The following is a 24,432-nucleotide window of genomic DNA, read 5'->3' as shown; positions in this document are numbered from 1 at the left end:
GGTTCCCAGAGGCATTGTTAGAATGTCTTAAAAATTGAAGTTAACAGAATATTTATAATAGGTATTAGTAATTTGTTCTACTTATTGCTAAGTCTAACCCAGTGTTAAGTATTACTGAAGCATCAGTCTTCTGTCTTTCTCTGTACCTCTTCTGTTTCTGTGTAAAAAGGAAGATGTGAAAATTACCTGGTAATTTCTGAATAATTAGGTGCTCACAAGTTAAGTGCTTATAAAGGATACTTCAGTAAATAAAAACTTAGATTCTTTGCTGATGATCTTTTGCATAGGCATAATGTAGGCAAATTAACCAAGATCTGTTAATATTTCTTTCAGACAAGGGAATAACAATCAGAGTAAACCAGGATTCTTAAGAAAGAATCAGTATACCAACACCAAATTAGAAGTCAAGAAAATCCCTCAGGAGTTGAACAACATTACCAAGCTCAATGAACACTTCAGCAAATTTGGAACTATTGTTAATATCCAGGTAGGTGTGGCTATGTTGGTGACATAATCCATGTATTTTATGTATCTTTAAAAATATTCCTATCAGCTCATCTTGCTTAAACAAGCCAGTGATTAGTCTGATCATCTGCGCTACATGTTTTAAACTCCACTGTGTATCTGTATACCTAACTGTATGATGTTTGTCCTTTGAATTCATCTGATTCTCTTCTGCAACCTCTTGAAAGACAATGGGCTAGTTACTGTGTTTTTGTTCATAGTTATATCTCTGGACAGATGACTTTTTTTTTTTTTTTTTTGCCTGCTTTAGCATTCTAACTTGGTAGGTGAGAGTTTTGGTAATTTCTAAGATTGTGATTTTGTGTAGTGACTGAATTTAGTATTGTGAAGTATTAACTGGTTAAGGATGGTTCTAATCTTGAGACTTTTAGACACTGTAACGTAATCTAACATCACATAAATTGTAGCATTTGTATCTTGTGTGCTTGTTAGATATTTGGATTTGTAAGTTTGTGTTTGGATGTTAGGCTGTAGTTGAGGGTTTTTGAAGGTCTGTTTAAGTTGGGATTTCAGACAGTTAAACCTGATGCTTAGGGTTGCCATCAAACCAAAATATAATTTACTTAATCTGAGTTTTAGGAAGGTAATATTGGGGGACTTGGTATTTCAAAGAATTGAACCAGAGTATTCTTTTTGAGAGAGTTTTTAAAGTCACTTTTCTTTCTGAGTGCAGAAGTAGTACATGTTTAATTTTACAGGTAATTAGAAATACGTTAAATAAATGTGAAAAAACCAAATCACCCAAATCTCATACTTAGCAAAGACAATTAATAATCTTTTGATGAAAAGACAATACTGTATTTATTTATTTGGAGGAGCACACATGTTCTCTTCTTATCTCTTCTTAAAAATGCTTCACACGCTCAAAAATACAAAAAGTGTGGTCATATCAGATATCTCTAACTACATTTTTTTCTCTTAAATTTTTCCTAGGTCATTATTCTTTATGGCACTTAGAAGAGTTAGGTAGCTTAATGCAGCTGAGTATATTCGTCTGCTTGGGTTGCCATAACAAATATCACACAGCCTGAGAGGCTTAAAAACAAAAATTTATTTGCAGGGAAATCCAAGATGAAAATACTAGCCAGTTTGTTTCCTGGTGAGGACTCTTTTCTTGCTGGGTGCTCACATGGTGGAAGGGGAGGGATAGGAAAAGACAGAGAGAGAGATTTCTTCCTATAAGGTCCCCAGTCCTATCTGATTAGGGCTCCAGCCCTAAGGCCTCACTTAACCTTAATTACCTCTTAAAAGCCCTGTCTCCAAATAGTCACATTGTGGATTAGGGCTTCAACATATGAGTTTGGGGGGGATATAATTCAGTCCATAGTTGGGCCATCATTTATATAAACACTAGTCTCTGTTTAAGGGAATTTATGTTATTTCTATTATTTTATATAAAAACAGTGCTATGGTGAGCCTCCTTTTGGATAAACCTTTTTTTTAATGATGTCATCGCTGAATTAAAGAGAGTTTAAAAACTTTGTGAACTGCCAAATTGTTCTCCAGAAGGCTTGTGCCAATTGATACTCCCAAATGCAATGTATGAAACCTCATCAACACTGTAACATGGATCCTTTAAAATTTTTTAGTCCTGTTTTATGAATGACAAATTGTACTTGTTTTTATTTCCTTTTTTTTTTTATTCCTAGGTAGACTCTAGTTTATATAGACCATTTGCAGTACTTTTGGGTTTACCTGTCTATTGTCTTTGCCCATTTTTTTATGAAAGTGTTTATAATAATGCTTTTCCAAGCCTTTACTTCTCATATATATTAAAATTACTTTTTCTTTTTGCCCTTTATTTTGTTTATGGTATGTTTGGACTGACAGTGGTATTAAAATTTTATTTGGTCATATCTGCTGTTTGTCTTTATGGAGCCTACGTTTATAGGTATGTGTAAAAGGCTTTCCAAACCCTCAAATTATACAGATACTCACTTTTTTCCCTGGGTTTTTATGGGGTTTTTTTGGTTCATTTACTATTGTAAAAAATTTTCTTTCTCTGGAGTTTGAATGTAAAATACCAGGGAGGGAACTAACAACCTTCCCCTAAGTGGTCATGTAATATTATTAGGATTATTTATTAAATAATCCACTATTCTTTCATATATAATTTTGAAATGCACATGTCATCTTTTAAGGGCTGGAGAACTTTATTTACATAGGACTCACAATGGATTTCAGCAGGCTGTTTTCTACTTCTGATTTTTTAATCAGTAATTTATTTGCATTTGACTATAATTACTACTTTCTGTGGTTTTTGATGTTGTTGCTTTTGTTTTTTCTTACAGGTTGCTTTTAAGGGAGATCCAGAAGCAGCCCTCATCCAATATCTTACCAATGAGGAGGCCAGAAAAGCCATTTCCAGCACTGAAGCAGTTCTGAACAACCGGTTCATTCGAGTCCTGTGGCATAGGGAAAATAATGAGCAACCAGCACTACAGTCCCCAACACAGCTACTCCTGCAGCAACAGCAAACCCTTGGTCACCTGTCACAGCAGCACCATCACCTGCCACAGCACCTTCATCAGCAGCAGGTGCTGGTGGCCCAGTCTCCTCCCTCAACGGTACATGGGGGTATGCAGAAGGTAAGCTGTTGGTTCACGGAATTACAGGTCCTCTGGTCCCATCCTCCAGATCAGTGCTTCTCATTTTGCAGTCCTTGGGTCTTCTGTGTCAGAGCCACTCAGTCTGATTTGCAGACCAGCATCATCTAGTCTCCTAGGAGCTGGCTAGATAGGCAGTTTCTTGGACTTCACCCCAACTTGCTGAATCGCAGTTGCTATGGGTGGGGCCCAGTAATCTATTTTAACAGGCTCTCTGGGTGATTCTCATGTACCCTGAAGTATGAGGAGTGTGTGCTACATCAGCATCCCTTGCCTGGGTGCGAATTCCTGGGCCTTGTCTTCTCAAATGTGGAGTCAGTCTGTAGATATGGCGCCCATAAATCTGCATGTTTGAGAATACCTATAGTGATTTTTCTCAGCAATAAAGTGTAACCATCCACCACTGAACAACTCAGTCTAGAGCAACTTCTTTGTTTTGTGTTGGAATCAGTCACTTTCATGCCCACCCTTTTGTCTTACTTTTCCCTGTATAGAAAAGTTCTGTTCTTTTTAAACTGAAGTGGAAGCTCCAGGAGAGTGGCATTTTATCTGTTGTATTCATTCTATCCCTAGTGCCTAAAACAAGGCCTGGCGTGTACTGCTCAAAACATATTTGAATGAATAGATGAATGAAAGAAAGAACAAACCACTATGCATTAGAACCATTCAGATACTGTTGATATTGATCATCTCCTCCTAGACATTCTCTTGTTTGGATTAATGTATTCAGATTTGCAGGAAAAAAAAGTATATTACTTAACAGTACATAGTGTTAACTCCATTCATCATCCTGTCTGTTCGTACTTAAGCCTGCATTTCTTTGGTCTCTATCCCACTTCATGTTAGGGCCAAAAAGTGAATGCTTGTCCTAGGTGTTGGCTGAATGGTGTACAAAAGAGAGATAACAATCACCTCTGTAATCCATTAGACGCTGTTCTGTTAATGCAGCCCAAAACTATATTATGTTCTTAGGGTGGCCATATCACACTGTTAGTGATATTAAGCTACTATCAGTTAAAACCTTTAAGTCCTTCAAAGCATTACATGTTGAAGGAAACGAAAAGTTTATGGGAAATTTTAATCTGTATGAGTCATTTGTATATCTACCTCTTTATATCTTTATATCTCTTTATACCTGTTTATATCTTAACAGTGATTTGTATATCTACCTCTTTAAAAAGAAATACAGCCTTACAGTTAATTGAAGCACTCTCCCTTCATATTTCCTTTTCTTCCTCCCAGGGTAATCACTGTCCTAAATTTCAGGTATGATTCCTGGGCATTTAAAAAACTTACCACAAATATGTGTATTTTGTATATGCAGATGATGAGCAAACCACAGACATCGGGTACATATGTTCTTAACAAAGTTCCTGTGAAACATCGTCTTGGACATGCAAGTGGTAACCAGAGTGATGCAGCACACTTGTTGAATCAGTCAGGTGGTACTGGAGAGGATTGCCAGGTATATATTTTAGTGAACCTCAAATATATTTAGAGTTATTCAGTGATACAGAGAAGTTAGCAAATTGATTACCATTCAGATTTGTAATGTCTTATTTTCTCAATCAAGATAATTGTGACAACTAACAAGTATGGCAGGTAAACTTCCCTAATTTCCATGATTCAGCCAGAAGCGTGCTAAATTTTTTTTCCTATTCAAAGTTAAATAGGAATTTGAGAATTTTACCATTTATTAATAGATAGATGTTTTCATTAGTCCTTTTCTTTTATAACTTTTCCTCTTTAATATAATTAAAAACATAAGGAAGAGGATTCAGTCATAATGAAAAGTCAAATTTTGAAGTGTGTTTTTAAAGTAGTGTCTTTTGCTTTTAGGAATATATTTTTATGATGACTCTCCAGCATGGTGATTTTTTTCCCAAGGGAGCTAGGAAAACTGAAAAAGAACAACAAGTCAGGCTAGCCCTACTAGATGTTAAAAAATTCTGTGAAGTCTATAAAACAATTTGATCTTGGCACATGAAGAGACAGACCAGTGGACAGAAGTTTGAGATTTATAGACTCACTTGCAAATAGGAATTTATTACATGCCAACATGGTGTCTCAGATCAGTGGGAACATATGGACTTCTTGGTAAATGGTATGGGGATAACTGGGTACCCTGATAGAAAAAAAATTAGATTCATTTTTTAAATTATGTAAATTATCCTGGTAATTTCCCAAGGATCTGAGATCTATATGCTCATGGAAATGCTAAAAGGTACAACTCCCACTGGCAGTATCTAGCAAAATTATGTATACATTTATCTATAAACCAGTAATGCCTCAACTATGCCTTATCTATGCCAAAGATACACTAGTCAAACTATGAAAAGACACGTGCAAGGCTAGGAAATGCAGACTCTTTACAATAGCAGAAGAATGGAAACAACCCAAATGTTCATCAATAGGGGGCTGGTTACTTAAAATGTAGTACATCCACATAACAGCATATGTACAACTTTACAAAGGAATGCGGAATTTCTTTATTATATATTATGGGGTGATCATGAGGATACATTAAGTAAAAAAAGCAAAATGGAACCAAAAAATGTATAGTCAGCCAGTGTTGCTATAAAAAAAAAGTGGCAATGAGCACATAGAAGTATTTGGTTATAATAGAAAAAAACAAATAATTTGTACAATTTAAATGTTGTGGTTATAGCAAAGATAGAAGAAACTAGACAACTTTAACTGTTTTGTTTTGTAGATTTGTTTTTGAAACCATGCAAATGCTGTGTGTAATAATAAAAGGAATCTCTAAAAATTAAAATGAACAAATGAACTATCATATCTACATAGGGAGTGCTTCAAAATGGTTATTTGACAATGTATATCTAATGAGATATACCTTGAGGACAAGAAGCAATTTAAAAAAGGTCTTTTCAGCAATCATTTTGTTGGCTGTGTTGGTATTCTGAAAGTGACTTGTGAGCATTGTGAGATAAATCAAATGAAGAATTATATTGGTGTCACTGACAAGTAAGATTTTCAATGTGGTTGAAAAGAGATGTAAAATAGATGAGATTAAGTTAAAACACTACTGTCTTGCATTTGACTTGAAATTATCAATATAAATTCAGATTGTATTTTATCTTAAAAAACAAGTAAACAACAAAAAAAAACTCCAAAACATTTCCTAATTTTGTTCACCAACAAAGTCTAGAAAAATGACCAGCCCAATGGTAATGAGCCCTGATCGTCCCCTTCCCTTAGTACCCAAAGGGACCAGGGATCCTTGAAGATAGGTCCCCAGATCACGGGCTGTCAGCGTTCCAGATGAGCCTAGAATATTTTGTCAAACTGGAAAGCGAGGAATTTGTCAGACATTACTAGCATCCTGTCAAAGAATGAAGAAAATGCCATAAAGGCTCTAGCACTACTTACAATTTTAGGGACATTCAAAGAACAGAGGAACATGTTCAAGGACACCATAGAATCCTGTGGTAACTACTGTAGGATAAGTGACCTGGTTTCTTCAACAAGTGATTTACTAGGAAAAGAAAGACAGGGAGAGGAAAACGGAATTAAAGGAGACCTTAAAGAGATACAACTGATTTCACTATATGGACCTTAATAGATCCAAATTCAAATAGGAAAAAATCTTTAGAAAATTATAATAGAATCTGGAGATGTGAATATTTCATGATATTAAAGATTTGTTAACCTTTTCAGTGTGATAATGGTATTGTGGTTTAGAAAAGTAAATGAATCCTTATGTTTCAGAGAGACAACTGAAGTATTTACAGGTAAAATGATATGTGGTGTTTGGTATGATGATGTAGTTGGGAATTTAAGTAAAACAGGATTATTTTACATAAAATAATGTTAATTAATAATTTTACATAAAATAATGTAGATTAATGATTGTTACTGCTTGGTGACGGATACATCAAGCTTTTTATATATAATTTTATACTTTTGTTTCAAAAAATTCCGTTACTAAAAGATAGGAAAACAAAAACAATTGTAGGCCTTGAAGTCAGACAGCCCTGACTGCCTTAACCTGCCTCTTACTAAATGTGTTGGATAACTGGCAAACATTGGTTTCTTTTTCGATAAATTGAGTTGCTCTGGGGATTAAAGAATTTCATGTTGGTAAAGCATAAAAGAAGTACTTAAAATTGTAGGTATTGCCATTTTAATTTTGATATGTAATAAGAACATGAATGTCATCTGTGGAGGTCCCTGCAGTACTTGAGAGACTTCCCTGTGTATTTAAAGTAGCTTCATTTTTAAAATAATTAAGTATTGTGTGATTGAGAGTTTTATAATTGTATTACTTGCATGATTGACTTTTCCATGAATTTCTTAATATTAGATCCAGTGTCCCTCACATCGTGTATTCAAAGTTAATTTAAAAATAAAGTGGAGTATGTTAGGGAAGACTTAAACCAGAGAGATTGTAGTATACCATGTTGCTCTGCTATACCTTGAAGAGAGGAAGATTAACTGGAGTCATGTTCAGAAAGGAAAGGAATCTAAATACCAAAATGAGCACAGTAAAGGTGGCCATTATTTTGCTTCCGAAGTCAGATTTGTGAGCTAACTACTTGCCTATGTTTGGTTGTAAACTCATACAGTATTTGATAAAATATAATAATGATAAGATTATGATTGCACAGTGCCTTAATTCTTAGAAGGGTTTGTAATTATTGGAAACATGGGTTTTTATTTGGTACTTCACTTGTGGAAAAACTTAATGATAGTACCCCCCAGCCAAAGTGCCCCAGAAACACACTTGTCATCGAACAAATAGAGTTTATTAATTCAGTGAGGGAGTATACACAGTGAAACCATGGAACGTCTTATTTAGAGGGTGTTAGCAAAGATTTATTTTAGAATTGGCTGTGTTAGGTGTTTTGGGGGAGGGTTAAAGGAAACAGGAATAATTCTGTGATCAGGTGTCTTAATAAGTCTTACCTAGAAGGAGGGAAGACTAGAATTAGGCTAAAGCTGTAATTGGTAAAGAAGCAGTAGTCATTCGTATTAGCCAGGGTAGAGAGATGTTTAGTCATTTTTATGATTTGAAGAGTATTCATATTTTTTGTGTGTGTTCAGTCATCTTGTTCTTGCTTTGATCCACCGTGGGCACAAGAGTGGCCTTGTTTGAGGTTGATAGTCTGTGAAATTGTTTATGTTTAACAGAAGACACTAAGGCCTAGCTGTGAGCGGCATTCCAGCTCTGAGATGTCAGGGGTGGTTGTCCTTTTTCTCACAATTAAAAAAAAGAGAAGAAAAAGTATGTGATTGTTGCACACACAGTGTTGCTAAAAATTAAGTTTTGTTTTTGTATTTGAATGACAATTGAGTTTATAAATAACTAGTTTTATAAAATGAAGTTTTTAAATGTAAAAAAATTTTTAACTTCTAAAAAAAGAAATATATGCAGTCTTTTTTTAAATGTAATTTTAAGGCATTTCTGAGATTTAATCATACTTGTGTTTCATAGATATTTTCAACTCCAGGCCATCCAAAAATGGTTTACAGCTCCTCAAGCTTAAAGACACCTTCCAAACTTTGTTCAGGGTCAAAATCTCATGATGTCCAAGAAGTTCTTAAAAAGAAGCAGGTAACAGCCTTGATTATTCTTTCCTTAAGGAAGAAGGGACCTATTGAATTCTTAAGTGATTAACACCTTTGAACAGTTCATGTTGTTATGGAATTAAATTATAACATTTATTTGGCTACTGCTTGATGCATTTACACTTGAAAGAAAGATGAACAAACAAAAAATACCTTTCAGTGGCTATGTCAAGCACAAGGAAAGAATTTTTTCTATATCAAAGTAAACACTGAGCTGTCCTTTTTTTTTTTTTTTTTCCCTCTAAAGGCAAGAAACAGACACTTTTATTTCATTGTTTTCTCTTTTAATTCCTTTCTGGCTTTGTAAATTAGATAATGCTTTACGTGAAGTATAACGGTTATCTAGTTATTATTCATAGGATTCGATTCTGAGTTTCCTTATCATCTTAGATTTAAATTCACAGAGTTTTTCAAAAAGATTTATTTATATTTATTATCTCAGTATAATTGGAGATTTAATTAAAAGAGGGTCTAGAGGCAGCATTTTCCAGGCAAAAATCCATAGATTTTGCTATCATTTCTAAGTTTCAGCTGCATCTCACATTTTTAGCCTTTAAACTGCAAAAATAAGGATTTGGCTTATTACATTTGGAAATGAAAACAGCTCTTGTTTTTCTGTATAAATACATTCCAGTCATTCAAGTGAATAAACCTCAGAATATAGCTAATTAATGTTCAGTATTTTAAATATTTTTTTGAAGTACAGTTATATTAGAAGTTCTTTTATACTGGAAGTTTTGGGGAAAATGTGTTCAAAGGTTTCATCTCTGGCTTCAGCTGTTTTCTGATTAGGAGGAAAATCTGCCTCATGTAGGCTATGACTCAGAAGAAATGATTTGAGAATATAGTAGCCTTATGTATCATTGGCAAATTTAGTTATTCATTACTAGTTTTTTCTTTACTGTTCTTACAGGAAGCAATGAAGCTACAACAAGATATGAGGAAAAAGAGGCAAGAAATGTTAGAGAAACAAATAGAATGCCAAAAGGTAAGAAACACTCATTATTTGCTTTCTGGAATTGATATATGGAATGGATTTTACAAAGATACCCCCAGTAAAGTTTTAAAGGTTATTTATATTAAAGTTTACTCAACATAATTTTATTTTTTTGTTTATTTTATAGATGTTAATATCTAAGCTGGAAAAAAACAAAAACATGAAACCAGAAGAGAGAGCAAATATAATGAAGACTTTGAAAGAGCTTGGAGAAAAGATTTCACAATTGAAAGATGAATTAAAAACATCTTCTGCAGTCTCTGCACCATCTAAAGTAAAGACAAAAACAGAGGTATCTGTTTGCATTTTTCATTCAACATAGGGTTATTGAACATCTGTTACATACTTGGCACTTTGAAAGTGCAGTGGGGAAAAAAAAAAGAACAGCACAGTGGTACCCTTAGGTAACTAATAGTCTAATGTGAGACAATTGTTAAGTAATAATTTTTTAAAATATTTCTGTAGATGCTATGTACTCCCCTTGAAAGAAGGGATAATACCCTTTTTGAACAAAGATTGTTTTTTAATTGTATAGTCAGTTTGCAATGTTGCATCAATTTCTAGTGTACAGCATGATGCTTCAGTCATACATACACATACATGTATTTGTTTCCATATTCTTTTTCACTACAGGTTACTACAAGATATTGAACATAGTTCCCTGTGCTATACAGAGGAAACTTGTTTGTTTTATATATAGTAATTAGTACAAAGATGTGTTTTTTAATTGAATTTTTTTGTTCTCTATGCTGAAGAAACTGCTGGCGTGTGATGGAGAGGAAAGAGACATTTCCTATTCTGGCAGTTTTTTTCTAAATCTATAGTAATGTTGTAATAAAATCACTCCTTTTAATATTCAAAAGATATCATTGGCTGTAGTATGGGTAAAAATATGGCATTCTATTAAGAAGATTATCAGAAGTTCTAGATCCATTTAAGTCTAATTTTGTTAATTTCTACTTGTTTCCTTACTCTAGAAGAATACTTGCTTTTACACAGTGGTTCTATCATTTTTCTACAACTCTGTAGTGGGATTTTAGATAAATTCATAGCCCTTTAAGAACTGGGAATAAATTTGTCAGCTATATAGAATGCAAATTTTTATGTATAGTATTATATTACATTTAAAATTGTGGTTCTCTGTTAGTAAAAGAATCTAAAGTGTTTCATTAAAATCGCTTTTTAAAAAATATAATAAAAATTTTTTAATTGAAATTTTTCCCAATTATACAAAGAACATTTAATTGTAGACAAAAATTAAGAAAATATGAGGGAAAGAAAAACCTCTCACAACCTAAGGGCTGATAATTTCTTTCTTAACCAAAAAAAAAAGAGTGGTTAATAAATAGTTGGGTTCAAATCTGAAAGCATTTATGTAACTTATGTTTGTACTATTAATGAATTTTTACTATATAATTATTTTGCCCCATTATGCTTCATTTATGATGCTATATTTAAAATGATTCTCAGCTCCCTCATCTTAGATGAGTGTTTCCAAGGTCTGTTTTTTGGGCCATCTTAAGCAGTAATACTTACTGTTACGATACCAATATACTCTCTAAACATTTGCAGTACTGTATCTGTAAAGTTACTTTCCTTAAGACACCCATGTTTATTGCATACTCTCAGATTTTCCCAAAAGAGATATGTGTCATTCTGTAAGTGTAATATTCTGAACAAAATTTTGTAACTCGCCTAAAAAATACTCTTAATTCTTAATTTTTACTCTTAATTTTTCCAAAGGCTCAAAAAGAGCTATTAGATACAGAACTGGACCTTCACAAGAGGCTATCTTCAGGAGAGGACACAACAGAGTTACGGAAAAAACTCAATCAGTTACAGGTTGAGGTGAGATTTAAGAGGAGTTACCCACTACATTTAACATCTGAAAAAATGGTTTTCTTTTCGTCTATTTTACAAGGTTTAATCTGACAATGTATATTATATTGTGCCTTTTGTTGTTACTCAGGCTGCACGATTAGGTATTTTACCTGTGGGTCGAGGAAAGACCATGTCCTCTCAAGGTCGAGGAAGAGGCCGAGGCCGTGGAGGGAGAGGAAGGGGTTCACTAAATCATATGGTTGTGGACCACCGCCCAAAAGCACTAACAGTTGGGGGATTCATTGAGGAGGAAAAAGATGAATTACTTCAGCATTTTTCAGTAAGTTTTTAAAGTGGCAAACTCTAAAAACACTGTATTCGGCATTTCTTTGCTGCATTCTGTGTAAATGTCAAATATTTTGTAGGTTAGAAAATTAAGTTGTAAAATCATAGGTATTAGCAAATCCTTATTGATATATTTGACTGTCAGGCAGCAGCTCATGCTGTATTTTATACTACTTTACATAAATGCATTTGAAATGACAAGTTATTCCAAAATTGTATTTGGTTTTTGTTTTAGGGTCAGGTATTTATAGTCAAAAAGTGAAAATACCTGGGATGGAGGCAAAATCCAAAGGAATAAGTTTGACAGGATAAGAGTAATTTTTAGTTATATTCTATCTACAGTGGCAGCCACTTACTATTAGACAAACATGCAAGTAGATGTTTGCCACATGTATGTCTTTATTATTTTGTGCATAAAGAGTATATCCCCTTTCCAACCATTCATTAGTTCATTTAGTAAATATTTTCTGACTGTTATTTGTGCTAGAGCATTTTTATACATGATGTCATGTAATCTTAAATAACTGTTTAAAGTGCATGTAAAATCTCGTACTTACAGATGGGAAAACTAAAGCTTAAATCAACCAAGATCATACAGTTAATAAGTTGCAGAAGCAAGGTAAAAATACACAGTTGGATGTTAATATCCAGGATCCCTGTTCCTTAAACTACTTTTTTTTTTAAGCAACTTTTTTAAGAGAAAACATTTTCAGCTTCATTAAGTGTTAAAGATGGTGAGGGAAATCTTAAAGAGCAGTACTTCATTCCATAATTTCTTATTCGTTTGATGATGCCCATTAGTCTTGGTCACTGGTGAATGGTGGGTTGTTACAAAATGTCCAGATTGGAGAGCCATCTGGGCTGCAGCCTGTTGTTCTTGAGCCATTTCTTTCACTACTCTGCTTCTTATTTTCTTTTTTGTGTGTGTGAAATGGGAGATTGTCTTTAAAAGACTTCTTTGAGGAGTGAAGAAGATAGTATCTGGAAGAGCACTGCACATGTGCAGGGTGTTCTTGTGGAGGCTGGGTGAATGTTGATTTTTGTCTTTCAGTGTTGAGTATGTAACATTCAAATCTCCTTGCCAGATAGTTGGGCTTTTACACCCACTGCCACCTATGATGAGGTGACATTGGATAATTTAAAGCAGAAATTCCATCAATTTGATTCTACGGAAAGTTTTAGTTATAACAAGTAGGTAATCTTGCCAGGAAACTGCATGCTCTATCCTGAAGGTTACTAGAGATTCTATGTAAATGTGTAAGTTTAGCTCAGAAGTCATGCTCACATGGCTATCTTGCCTTCTCACAAGTAGAATCATTCTAGAGCATCTAATAATAACCAATTTTTATGTGCATACATTTATTCAATCTGAAACATGGCATTCAGTTTGCAGAAAGGGGTGTGTCCAGGCATTTGGGGAATGCAGGTGAAGCAACTTCAAGAATGAGACACTACCATTGGTTTTGATGGTGCTTTGTAGTTTGTTTGTTCTTTTGATGGGGTGCTATCAGACAGTCCTGAGTGCTAGAAACACACTTACCCTGGTAGCAGATCCTTGGGCGGTATAGTATGCCACCTTTGAAAGAAATACAGAAATACATAGCTTGGACATTATTGTAAATAGATTTAGCAGACATGAAGGGTAACTCTTCTTCAAGATCTTGTCTATCTCTCAAAGGCCTAAGTAAAATGTGTATTTTCCATATTGTTTTACTGTGTTTGATGATTGCAAAAGGATCATGGATCAAACTGGATGAAAAGATGATGGATGGATTTTAGTGAAGCTCTTCTGAAATGGGAGGACCTAATTGTGGAGTCCTTCAGATTATTCTTCTATTCATCCAGTAATCCACTTCTAAGAATTTATCATAAGGGAATTATGCTAACGATTGCTTCCAGTGTGCTCAGTGTAGCACTCTTTATAATGGTGAAAATGGGAACTATCTTTTTAAATACTTAGCAGTACTTTGTTACTATTCAAAACATGTTTTTAAAGAATGACATGAGAAAATTCTCAGGATTATCTTTTAGGTTAAGAAAAGATGGAATACAGGACTACACATAAACACTGAAAGTGCTTTAAATTGTTAGCTCTGGGTGGGAGAATTCAAGTTAGTTTTTAATGTTTTTTTCCTTCTAAACTCTTCTGTTTTCCATGCTTTTCAGATGAATATGTTATTTATTAAATCCAACTTTTTAACTTCACATTCATTTATAGGGTGAAGCATCAGCATTTTTATACTGTATATTTTAAAACCAAATTTGAGGTTATGTGTTAATCTTGGGCTTTTAGGTCCTAGGTATTTACATTAAAAATATGAGTAAATTTTAAAATAATTGACCTTTGAGCAGCATGGCTTTGGTCTATGCTGGTCTACTTATACACAGATTTTTGTTTTTCAATAATAAGGCCTGTTGTAAGTTATTACACAGATTTTCAACTGTGTGGAGGGTCAGAACTCCTAATCCCTGTGTTGTTCAAAGGTTAACTATGTACACAAATTTAAAATAACAGAGAATATTTATATACAATGCAAGTTACATATAACAGCATAAAACAGATAATATATAAATATTTTAATAGTATATGTGACAAGTCAGAAGACTTTCTAGTAAAGGACCAGATAGTAGATGTGTTAGGTTTTTGCAGACAACGTACAGTCTCTGTCACATTTTCTCCTTTTCCTTTTTCTCCAGTCCCTTCACCTGCCCCTTCCTCTCTCTTGCTTCTTCTTTTTCCTTATTTTTCTTTTAATAATTGTTTAAGAACCATTCTTAGCTCACAGGCCATCGAAAACAAGATGCTGGGCCACATTTGGCCTGAAGGTTGTAGTTTTCAGATCCCTGATATATGTTGCTGTATTACTTTATATATTAAACACTTAAGTTCAGAAATGTGAAATAATGTCAGTTTAGTATGTTCCATGAGTCAGAATGTTTGATATCAGGTTATAAACATTTAACCCTTACAAGGGATGATAGGAATTTTTCTTTACCTCACAGGCTGGTATCAGTGCAGAGAGTGATTGACTGGTTGTGGGGCTTGGCCTAATGTACACTCTTGCCCTGCAGTGATCTGAGTTTTCTATGGAATTATTTGGCAAATGCTTTATGAGGTTTATTAACATTTTCCCTAGAAAAACTAGAGTGAAACTCAAAATTTAAAAGAACCCCTTCTATTAACATATTTTAGGACTGAACCAAGAATCGGGGGTATTCTACTCTCTAGCATTGTTAATAAGAAAGCTGCAGGGGTATTTAAGTTTTCACTTTCATGAAACTTCGGGTCTCTGTACTTTTTGTCTTTGTTAGTTTGTCCTTAAAATTAAACTTTTGCTTTCTCTTATTAGAATTTACTGGGGAGGGAAAAAAAAATTCAGATGGTAGTAACAACAAACGCATTTTGGAGCTGAGCGGTTGTACCCTGAGTTAGGATAGAAGGTGTATAACATTTGTTGAATGTGTCAATGAGCCACAGAGTATTTGTCACTGTTGTATAGCATTTCAGAAAAGAAAGTGGGAATAGCTTTATCATATATAGACGGGGCTGTAAGAGATGTCATAAGATGAATAGACAATTTTTAAGTTACTTATATTTGTATGGTTTCACTCTAAATATGTAGATTATCAAAGCCAAAGGCTGATAATTATATTAATACAGTTTTTATTGTCCTCATCACGACTTTTCTAAGTAGAGTGACTGTATAATTTATCATCCAAGCCAAGATACATACTCAGATTTACATGACAGCAGCATAAGTCATGTATTGTCCTGGGAAAACCAGAACATGTGGTCCTCTAATTAAAAAGAACTTCATCTTTTCTAGCTCTCATTGGAGACTGTAGATCCATTTTAACAGATTTTTTAAAATAGCACATAATTTGAAGAAATCATTAGTAAATGTGAGTACAAACTTTTGTATTCTTCTAAAATCTGTTTTAGCCTGCAAACCAAGGGTCAAAATTCAAAGACCGTCGACTACAAATATCGTGGCACAAGGCCAAGGTGCCTTCTGTATCCACTGAGACTGAAGAGGAAGAAGTCAAGGAGGAGGTAAATTTAATGATTGAAAATAAAAGTTGAATTAGATTGTTTCCAAATTGTATATTTTTCTTAACAGTAAATACTGTAAATTTTAAAATACTGAATTCTTTCATGTATTAATTAAGACTAGGCTAGAAGTTTATTAAAGAATCTGAACAGGTGCAGAAATGAAAAAAGCTTTCGGGGGGTATTTTCTGGTGTAGGAGAGACTGTTGTTCTTTTTTATTTTCTATTTTTATTAAAATAGACATGTGCCATTGCAAAGTTACTCCTCATTCATCATTATTTTGGTTTTAAAAGATATATAGCATTTATGGCTGATCAAGAGTCTTCTGACGACATGGGTAGTTTTACGTAACAAGCTGAAACATTTCCCATGTTACAAAGAAAGAAAGAGAGAAAGAAGGGAAGGAAGGAAAAAGAGAAGAGAAAAATCTTGTATTTTGACAGTGTTTGTGGGTACCTCTACTTTGTATAAGATTTTAGATTTTTATGTAAGATTTGGAATGTCACTGTCACGGGGAAGTTATGTCATAATTCCTCACAGATAGTCGGATATTAGAGGAAAAATTTAGAAGTTCAAATGGTCATTTTCCTCATTTTTAAGATAATATAATAAAATTAATTTTATAAAAAACATATTTTATAGATACCATTCTTATATTATTTGTTTTCCTGATGATACTAGAATGAAAATCTCTTATTAAAACTAGCAAAGTTAGGAGGGGAGAAGAATATGTATACATTTTTTTTAACTGTTCTGGGTTTTTCTTGCCGTGAAGGATACTCTGAGTGCATCACTGGTGTGTCCAGCCTGGGCTCTGTATACTAGTCCGTTTGTCCTTTGGCCTAAAAAGTATTTCACTTAACTTTCTTGTACCACTGAGCAGATTGTACCTTCTCTTTCCCCAGGAAACAGAAACCTCAGACTTGTTTTTGCATGATGATGACGACGAAGATGAAGATGAGTATGAGTCTCGTTCGTGGCGAAGATGAAATCTGATGCAAGCTGTATAATTTTTAGGAATATTGTTTAGAAGAACAACTTTTTAAAATTATTTAAAGAAGTCAATGAGCCAAAAAAATTTTTTTTATTTTTCTTTTCAACACAGTAGGTTTAAGAACAGCAAGTTTGCTATTTAAATACATCTCATAACTGTACATGATGTTAAAGCACCAAAGGCCTAGTGACTTTTACACAGTGTGAAGATCCACGGGAATGACACGATAATCTCTAGAGCCTTACTTTCCACACCACCTGTTTTTGTTGCTATTGGTGTTGGATTATGATGTAAATGACAGGGTGTTCAGAAATTTTATTTTGGATTACAATCTGCTGATAAAATTTCATTAAATGTCAAAATTGCCTGGAATCTCTTAACTCTCAGCTATGTATGGATGGGTCGTCAGACAGTAGGAGGTGTTTGTAATTAAAATACCGTTTTGCTTTCAAGAGTTGTCTTGGAAGAAACGTAAATTTATTTTAATTTTTTATTGAGGAGCCCAATTTGTATTCAGTCTAAATTTTGGAGGGGGTTTTAATGTGTAGCACGAAGTACTATGTTAGTGTAAATCATAACTGTGTTCTTAAATGCTATAAGGCAGTGGTAGCCAGCTCTGTGGTATTTCCATTCTGTCATCATATTATCTCTCCTGGACTTCTCCTGCTACTAATTTTTAGTTTGCTTTGAAATTATTGAGCATTGGTTCAGTTGGTCCTTTTTTTAAAACAACATTCTTGGAATATAAAAGGCTATCACCTGTTGCCCCTTTCTTGTCCCCATTTTCTTTCTCCTGCCTTCTTAGTAATAGACCTGACTTACCCATTATTGAGATAAGTGATTCTTTGGGGCCACCAAAAGTCAGTCCCCAGTAAAAAGTTTAAACCAGCACCTTGATGAATAAGTGATGTTTTGATGAGAATAATGGAAAGATTTTTGGGGAGAGAGAGTCACCAGCTTTTTCTTTCTTTTCTTTTCTTTTCTTTTCTTTTTTTTTTTTTTTACTTTTTTAAAGCTTTAGTTTAGTTATTAGTTAAGCAAAAGGGTTAAAAAATGTCTGAAATTCCTTTCTTAAATTTAAACCATGATGGTGAGGTGACTGGGGGTAGGTTAGGGGTGGGGTGGGGTAGGGGGTTGAGTATGCTAGTAATAAATGGGAGTCATAACTTGACTTTGATCAGATGACCTTATATTTTCATAATTTTGTAGCTTGTTGCTATCCATGAACATATGCATCCTTCAGTAGACAGTTCCCTTCACTGTGTGCATTTTTACTGTACACTATAGAGTAGAGTATCCGTTAAGTAAAATATATATGTAAATTTATGTCCTTGTGTTCTGAATGTTAGATGGAAAAGCAGAGGAGCAACACTACACTGTATTGACCCCTGAGGAAATAAAATGATTAATGTACATAGGGCGTCACTTTTTAAAGGATATACACATCTATGTTTTTATAATACACATGGTGTGAAAATTTGAAACTTCCTGTTGGCTTCAGAAGGTTCTTGGTGATCACTATATCAAGGATTTTGTTTCCTGAGGTAAAGACTGTTTCTCAAAATAGAAACTGTTCACTAAGAAACTTAAAACCATCAGGACTCTAGATTTACTTAGCTTCAAGAAGTTAAATCCCACATTCTGATTATCTTTCCTCTTCTACACATTTTCCTGGAATGATGTGTCAAACCAGGGTCATTTTTAAGTTCATGTAATTTTCCCTTCATAATAATAAGGACTTACTCTTTCTAGGTTATTATTATATTTCTGATAACACTGAAGCTAAAATAAGCTCGTAGAAGAAGGAAAACATTACATTGGGGTACCTAGAATAAGCAATCTTGCTCCTTCCTCCTCCATCATCTCTAATGAAATTTTCTTGATGTCTGTGGCTCAGTTGGTATATATTTTGAAAGATTCATTGTGGTGAATATTTTGAGTCCTGACAGTTTAAACGTGATAGAGGGAACAAAGGATTTATATATTTTTTGTACAAAGTTTTTTCTTAAAATGTATAATTTTGTAAATAATTTGTTTGGTTTTTTTGTGTACTAAAACTACCAGCGTATAGATTTCAATAAGAATTGTTGTATTTTTGTATTTGGAAACTGAAAATTACAGTAAATTAATGGAGCTGTAAAAAAAATTTTCAGTAGACTGACAGTTTAGCAGAATGAGATTCCTTTTCATATGATTTTTTTAACCTAAAATTGACATCTTATTACACTCTCAGTACAGTACAGAGAAAGTTGAGGATTAGTTTGACTTTTTAGTTCTTGGGGGAGAGGGGATGGATGAGAAGAGTGTTAATAGTGAACAATAGATAGACACTTTTTCCAGTAAGTTTATTGAGGCCCTTTATATAAAACTTTGTTTTCAGTACACCTTAAGTGAGACTGAAATACTTTAAAAACATCCTTCCTAAGAGTTCTAAAACATGTTTGACTCTCAAAAATGAATTCAAAGTATGCATTAAATATAATATTAGAAAGTTTAAGTTAAGGTTAGCATAAAATAGTTGAAACGTACATACTTTTTTTCCCTTAGGACTGAGATCCCTAAGCATTAGAATTTCTCTTAAAAGTGCATAGCTCCCATGACTTGTTTTTTGGCATCTTTATCTGAGACAAATTCTGTTTGTTTTAATGGGTATGGCATCTTTCTAAGTAACCGTTGAGCAGTAACACCAGTCTGGCTTGGTCAGCATGGTTTAGTAGTGGATTCTGCCCAAGCTTCAAAAGGTAATCCCAGGGAATGCAGAATTTCCCTCAATTTCTTCATGTCGTAACATTGGGAAAACATTGTCACTAGCAAAGATGGGTAAGTTGGAAAACCATCTTGTTAGGGTTAAAAAAAAGGTCCATGGTGATGGATCATTATTTCAAAAAGAAGAAAAAAATCATGTGAAAAGGAATAGTGGTTCCTCTTGATGTATAGTATGCCTGTATTATAGTTTTTACAAAATTGTGAACTTGTGTAATAGTATAATAGGAGATATTGTTGAATTTCTAACTGTTTATACATTTAAATTCATATATGTAATGTTTGTTTTATCGATTACAATCTGAATTTCTAAGAAGCATGTTGACTTTTGCAATAAAGATGCAATATGGAATGGTTCACAATTGGAAAAAGAAAAAAAGATAAAAAGTATTAACAAATTTAAAAGAATTTGGAAAATTTATGAACCATTCCAAAAATGATAACAATCACCAAAAGAGCTGTAATTCTGGCTTGTTCTGGAAAGAAAGAAACTGTGTATGTATGCTTGCTTGTGAGAATGAATGAGTAATGGTTAAGAATGTGTGTTTTATGTTGGGTTCACATACATGAGAGAATGCCACCCATTATGAATTTGGGTACCGAAGTTCACTGGCTATTAAATATTCAGTAGAGAATAACTCCTTTGCCAGGGTGCTCTTGAAAATGAAAGAGAGGGGTATTAAAGTGTTACTTGTGAGTAACCTTTGATAGCCATATTTCTTGGTTTAAGGATGGGTCTTGGTATCGCAGGAAAAAAGCACAATTTTATAAAAAGAAGTTATTTTACTATTATTTTGAAGATATTCAAGATGCCAGCCAACAATAGGAAGGGCATTTTCATTAAGCACAATAGAGCGGGGAAAGAACACCTTGAAGAGATGACCTTTAGGCAGTTGATAGTGATCGGTATTTGTGAGGGGTAACAAGAGATGGAAGTGATCTTACACACCAGGGACTGGGTGGTGATGGAAAAAGGAAGTATGTCACTTGGGTTCCTATATTCTTGTTTTAAAAGCTGCTTTTCTTACACAATTCCCCTTCAGATGATTATGTGTTGTCTAAGAAGACTCATTCTTCAAATCTCAGCTTATACAGGAAAATACTAAAGAATGGGAGTAAATTTGATTTTCGTACTTTTCAAATAAACAGAAGTTTTATCCATTTTTTATGAATTGAGTAAATGGCAAATAAGCTGAGTCCATTGTTTGGTGTTTTGAATAGGTGATGATTTATCTGACATAGATTTCTAATAAACATTAGTCTGGGGCTTTTGAGGGGGCAAGCATAATTCTGAACGTAGTTACATTTAACAGTAATAAGTCAAACATTTTACGAAAATGGAGCTCTCATTAAACTGGTTTTATGTGATGTTTTTACTGATTTTAATGCAAATTATTCTAAAGCCAAGGATTAATTTTGAATCACAAGCCCCAGTATACTATCTAGTCTGCATCTAATTATGTTCCAGTGGACTTCAGGCATGAGCATGTATCTCAGCATGTGGGATCATTTTAGATGAGAGAGTCGGGGTTGCTTTAAACAAGTGGACCAACATTATCTTGCAAGGCAGACCTGCCCATATTGTATCATTTTTAGTCTCAAATATCTACCTGAGGGGCCAACCAACATCAAAAAAAAACAAGCTATATACTGCTACTGCATGTGTTACAAATCATCTTTGTTTATGCTATATTGATGTTGTTGCCAAAGTGATCTCCTTTCTACAGGATCATCTACAATTTGGCCTCTTACCTGGTTCTGCAGTCGACCTTAGGTTAACTGAACATCGCAAGCCTTCTGAGAACAGGTGACTTGATACAGGTGAAATTAAGGTCAGGATAGTGTTTGATGATTGGTTGCAGGATGTTTGTGGTTTTAGTCTACACTTTTCTTAAGCTTCTGCAAACATTTTTGTGGTGGTGGTGGTCAGGAATCGTTAAACATCGTTACTTTTTCTTTTTATTTCTATTTTCCCTCTTTTGAAAGAGGAGCCGGGGAAGAAGGCCCTAATCTAACAGCCTGTTAGTTTTCAATGAAAATAAGGCTGTATTTCCTACATCGCTTCAGTTTTCTAACTACTTCATAGAGTTCTACTACCTTGATAGAGGTAGTTTTAAAATAATTGAGTTGGGATAATAATGGTTAATACTTGATTGTTCAAAAGTTTTTATTCTTAACTCAAGTCTTTGCTGGGGGGTAGTGTGTAAATAAGCCTTTTAGTTGCCTAGCTGTGTTTCTGTTGATTCATTTTTCGACACTGCTTTGTAAAAACCTCATAAAAGTGAATGTCTTGTTAATGTTAAGTTTTCTAAAGTCCTTGTGATTGCATCTCTTCCTAGTTTGCCCCCAGACAGCTATTTTTATGAGATATTTGTGTATTTCTCCCAATCTTAAGTTAGATAATAAGGGCTAATATAGACTTGATCAAATAATTTTTTTTGAGGAGGACTTGGCTTCAAGATTGAGACTGTGTACATGTTTAGTTTGAGTTCTTAGACCAAACACTGCCTATTTATGTAAGCCTCTGTTCCTGTATGAACTATTGAGTTCAACTTCCTGAACCACCCTCCAACAAGAGTTGTCAATTTTCTGTAGCATTCAAGTTTTTAACACTTAGAGCCTGTAGGGGGCTCCAGAAGGCAAAATTTAGTGGTCCTTAGAGCAATGATGAATCTTTTCTTCCACAGCAACTCAACAGTGAAAAACACGTTTTGTATTGCAACCCGGTACACACGTGCACACACACCCAACAAAAGTTAACTCGACAATACTTACCTCTACAACCCAGTATGCACCAGATATTTTTTCTGTTCCTGTCAGGACCCACAATTTGGTTTTCAAAACTGCAGTTTGGAAAACAGTAGCCTATTGAGTTTCAGGGTGAATTGCATTTTAAATCACTTGCTGTGACATTGTCAGTACTATTTTGAGTATAAAATGTTAGAATTTTATCTTCTGCTTTGTTTGGAAAAATAGTCTGGAGTCAGAAGTTGACCTTTAGTCTAAAATTAAAGGTGAGAATAATGTATATCAGTGTCTTTATTGATTACTTAATGCTCTTGAGCATGAAAGTCTTTTATAGTTTTTAATTTTTAACATAGACAACTGTGAGTGACTTTTTAAACTTACCTGCAGTTTTGTATTTTTGTCATTATTTGTCCTGGGAAGGGAGTGTAATACTAGTGTATTGGTGCTACTTTTTATGAAATCCAAGGCAGTTTGCAAGAATTATTTATTTAAAAAAAAAAAACCTGCCCATGAAGTCCATACAACAAGTATTTAGTGTCTGAATCAAATTTTTTTATACTTTGATTTCAATTTTGCATTTAAAGTTCAGCTTAGCTATCAACTGTATAAAACAAACGAGGTTTGATAGATTTGTGAGGAAATTGTACATAGTCCAACATGGTGCTGTTGAATTTCACACTTTTAAAAACACATTCTCCTGTAGGTTCATTAGAAACAGGAGATGCTGATAAACCTGTCTGGTAAAAATAACTACCTAATCCTTGCCACTTTTCTTAATCTTGGGCAAGTGTGTCATTTGTACATTTACATGAATGAGCTTTTCTGCTTTCTAAAATGTAAAGAGGAAGCTTGGGAACATGTCAAGGAGAAGGTTGTCATATCTTCAGAAATCCATAGAAGAAAACCATGAAGTCTGCAAAGTAATGAAATCAACACCAAACATGAAATACAAGTTATTTGTACATTTCAGTATTTCTATCCTCTTGTCCATGTAATTCTCTTGGATTCCTTAAGCAATAAAGCTTGACTTTCCTGTAATACCATGGTGCCAAGTAAATATTTTCAGTTAAACTGCTTGATAATTTTAAACTTCACTTTTGTGAATTCAATTCAGCACATGTATTGAATGCTCAGTGGTTTGTCTGCATTCTGCTTGCAGCAGCCCTTTGAAGAAGGCACTCCCTTGTTCCGCTCTGAGAACTGAGTTTAGGGGAGATTAAGTGATTTCCTGGAGGTCACACAGCCTGTAGCGGTGGGGCCAGAATTTGAACATGGGTCTGACACCAGGGCTTATACTCTTAACCGCTGTGCTTTGCTGCTTCTAACAAAATGGAATATTGCAAGTCTGTAGAATGTCACTGGTCTTTTTTATTAGTGTCTGTCAAGCACTGCCATTCTGGCTCCATCTATCTCATATGCCCTGGGTTGGAACCAGGCTCCCTTGGGGAGCAACACTGTGTTTTTAGGTAGCATATTGGAAGCTATAGAGCACGGTGTTTATAGATGCTAATTTGCGGGGAGACATTTTAAAGTAATAATTTTCTGTGACCTCCATAATGTACAGCCAGCCAATTTGATCCGTTTCGCAATCATTTGGCTGTATCATAACCTATGTTTATTTTATTTTCAATTTTGTCTTAAATATTTTTCCTGTGGCAAACTGGATTATGATAATCTTGCAGTATTTCTACCTTGCTTCTTTGTGTTTTTCAATATTTCTGGTGCCTTCTTCCTTTTAACCTTGGCATTAAAAAAAATCATGTTGTACATAAATAAATTCATGTGCTTTAATTTAATGTTTTCATATAGTATACCGAATTTTCTAGGCAAAAAGTGCTGAGAATAGCAGTGTTTGTTTATGTTTATGCCATAGATTTTTTTTAAAAAAGTATATTCTCGGTGAATAAAACTGATATTCATGTCATTGTTCTATTGTTTATAGAGTTATTTGATTTTTTTGCATGTTCAGATTTCTTTTTTGGTAATGTCATT

General features: G+C 34.0%; 1 protein-coding gene across 4 annotated transcripts in view; it reads left to right on the top strand.

Annotated features, from left to right (window-relative positions):
* Positions 1 to 17,301, top strand: part of RBM27 (RNA binding motif protein 27) — a 53,977-nt gene extending 36,676 nt beyond the window's left edge. For all 4 annotated transcript variants that reach the window (XM_072955529.1, XM_006204491.4, XM_072955528.1 and 1 more), the window contains 10 exons: positions 334 to 487; positions 2,817 to 3,113; positions 4,456 to 4,596; positions 8,587 to 8,706; positions 9,634 to 9,708; positions 9,845 to 10,009; positions 11,461 to 11,565; positions 11,687 to 11,878; positions 15,827 to 15,937; positions 16,841 to 17,301. In XM_072955529.1, coding sequence (XP_072811630.1) covers positions 334 to 487; positions 2,817 to 3,113; positions 4,456 to 4,596; positions 8,587 to 8,706; positions 9,634 to 9,708; positions 9,845 to 10,009; positions 11,461 to 11,565; positions 11,687 to 11,878; positions 15,827 to 15,937; positions 16,841 to 16,924 — 1,444 coding nt within the window. In that variant the 3' untranslated portion in view covers positions 16,925 to 17,301. The remainder of the gene's footprint in view (positions 1 to 333; positions 488 to 2,816; positions 3,114 to 4,455; positions 4,597 to 8,586; positions 8,707 to 9,633; positions 9,709 to 9,844; positions 10,010 to 11,460; positions 11,566 to 11,686; positions 11,879 to 15,826; positions 15,938 to 16,840) is intronic.
* The last annotated feature ends 7,131 nt before the right edge of the window (positions 17,302 to 24,432 follow it).

This window comes from Vicugna pacos, chromosome 3 (assembly GCF_048564905.1).
Source record: "Vicugna pacos chromosome 3, VicPac4, whole genome shotgun sequence".
Classification (NCBI taxonomy): domain Eukaryota; kingdom Metazoa; phylum Chordata; class Mammalia; order Artiodactyla; family Camelidae; genus Vicugna; species Vicugna pacos.
This window is presented reverse-complemented; position numbering and strand designations above follow the sequence as displayed.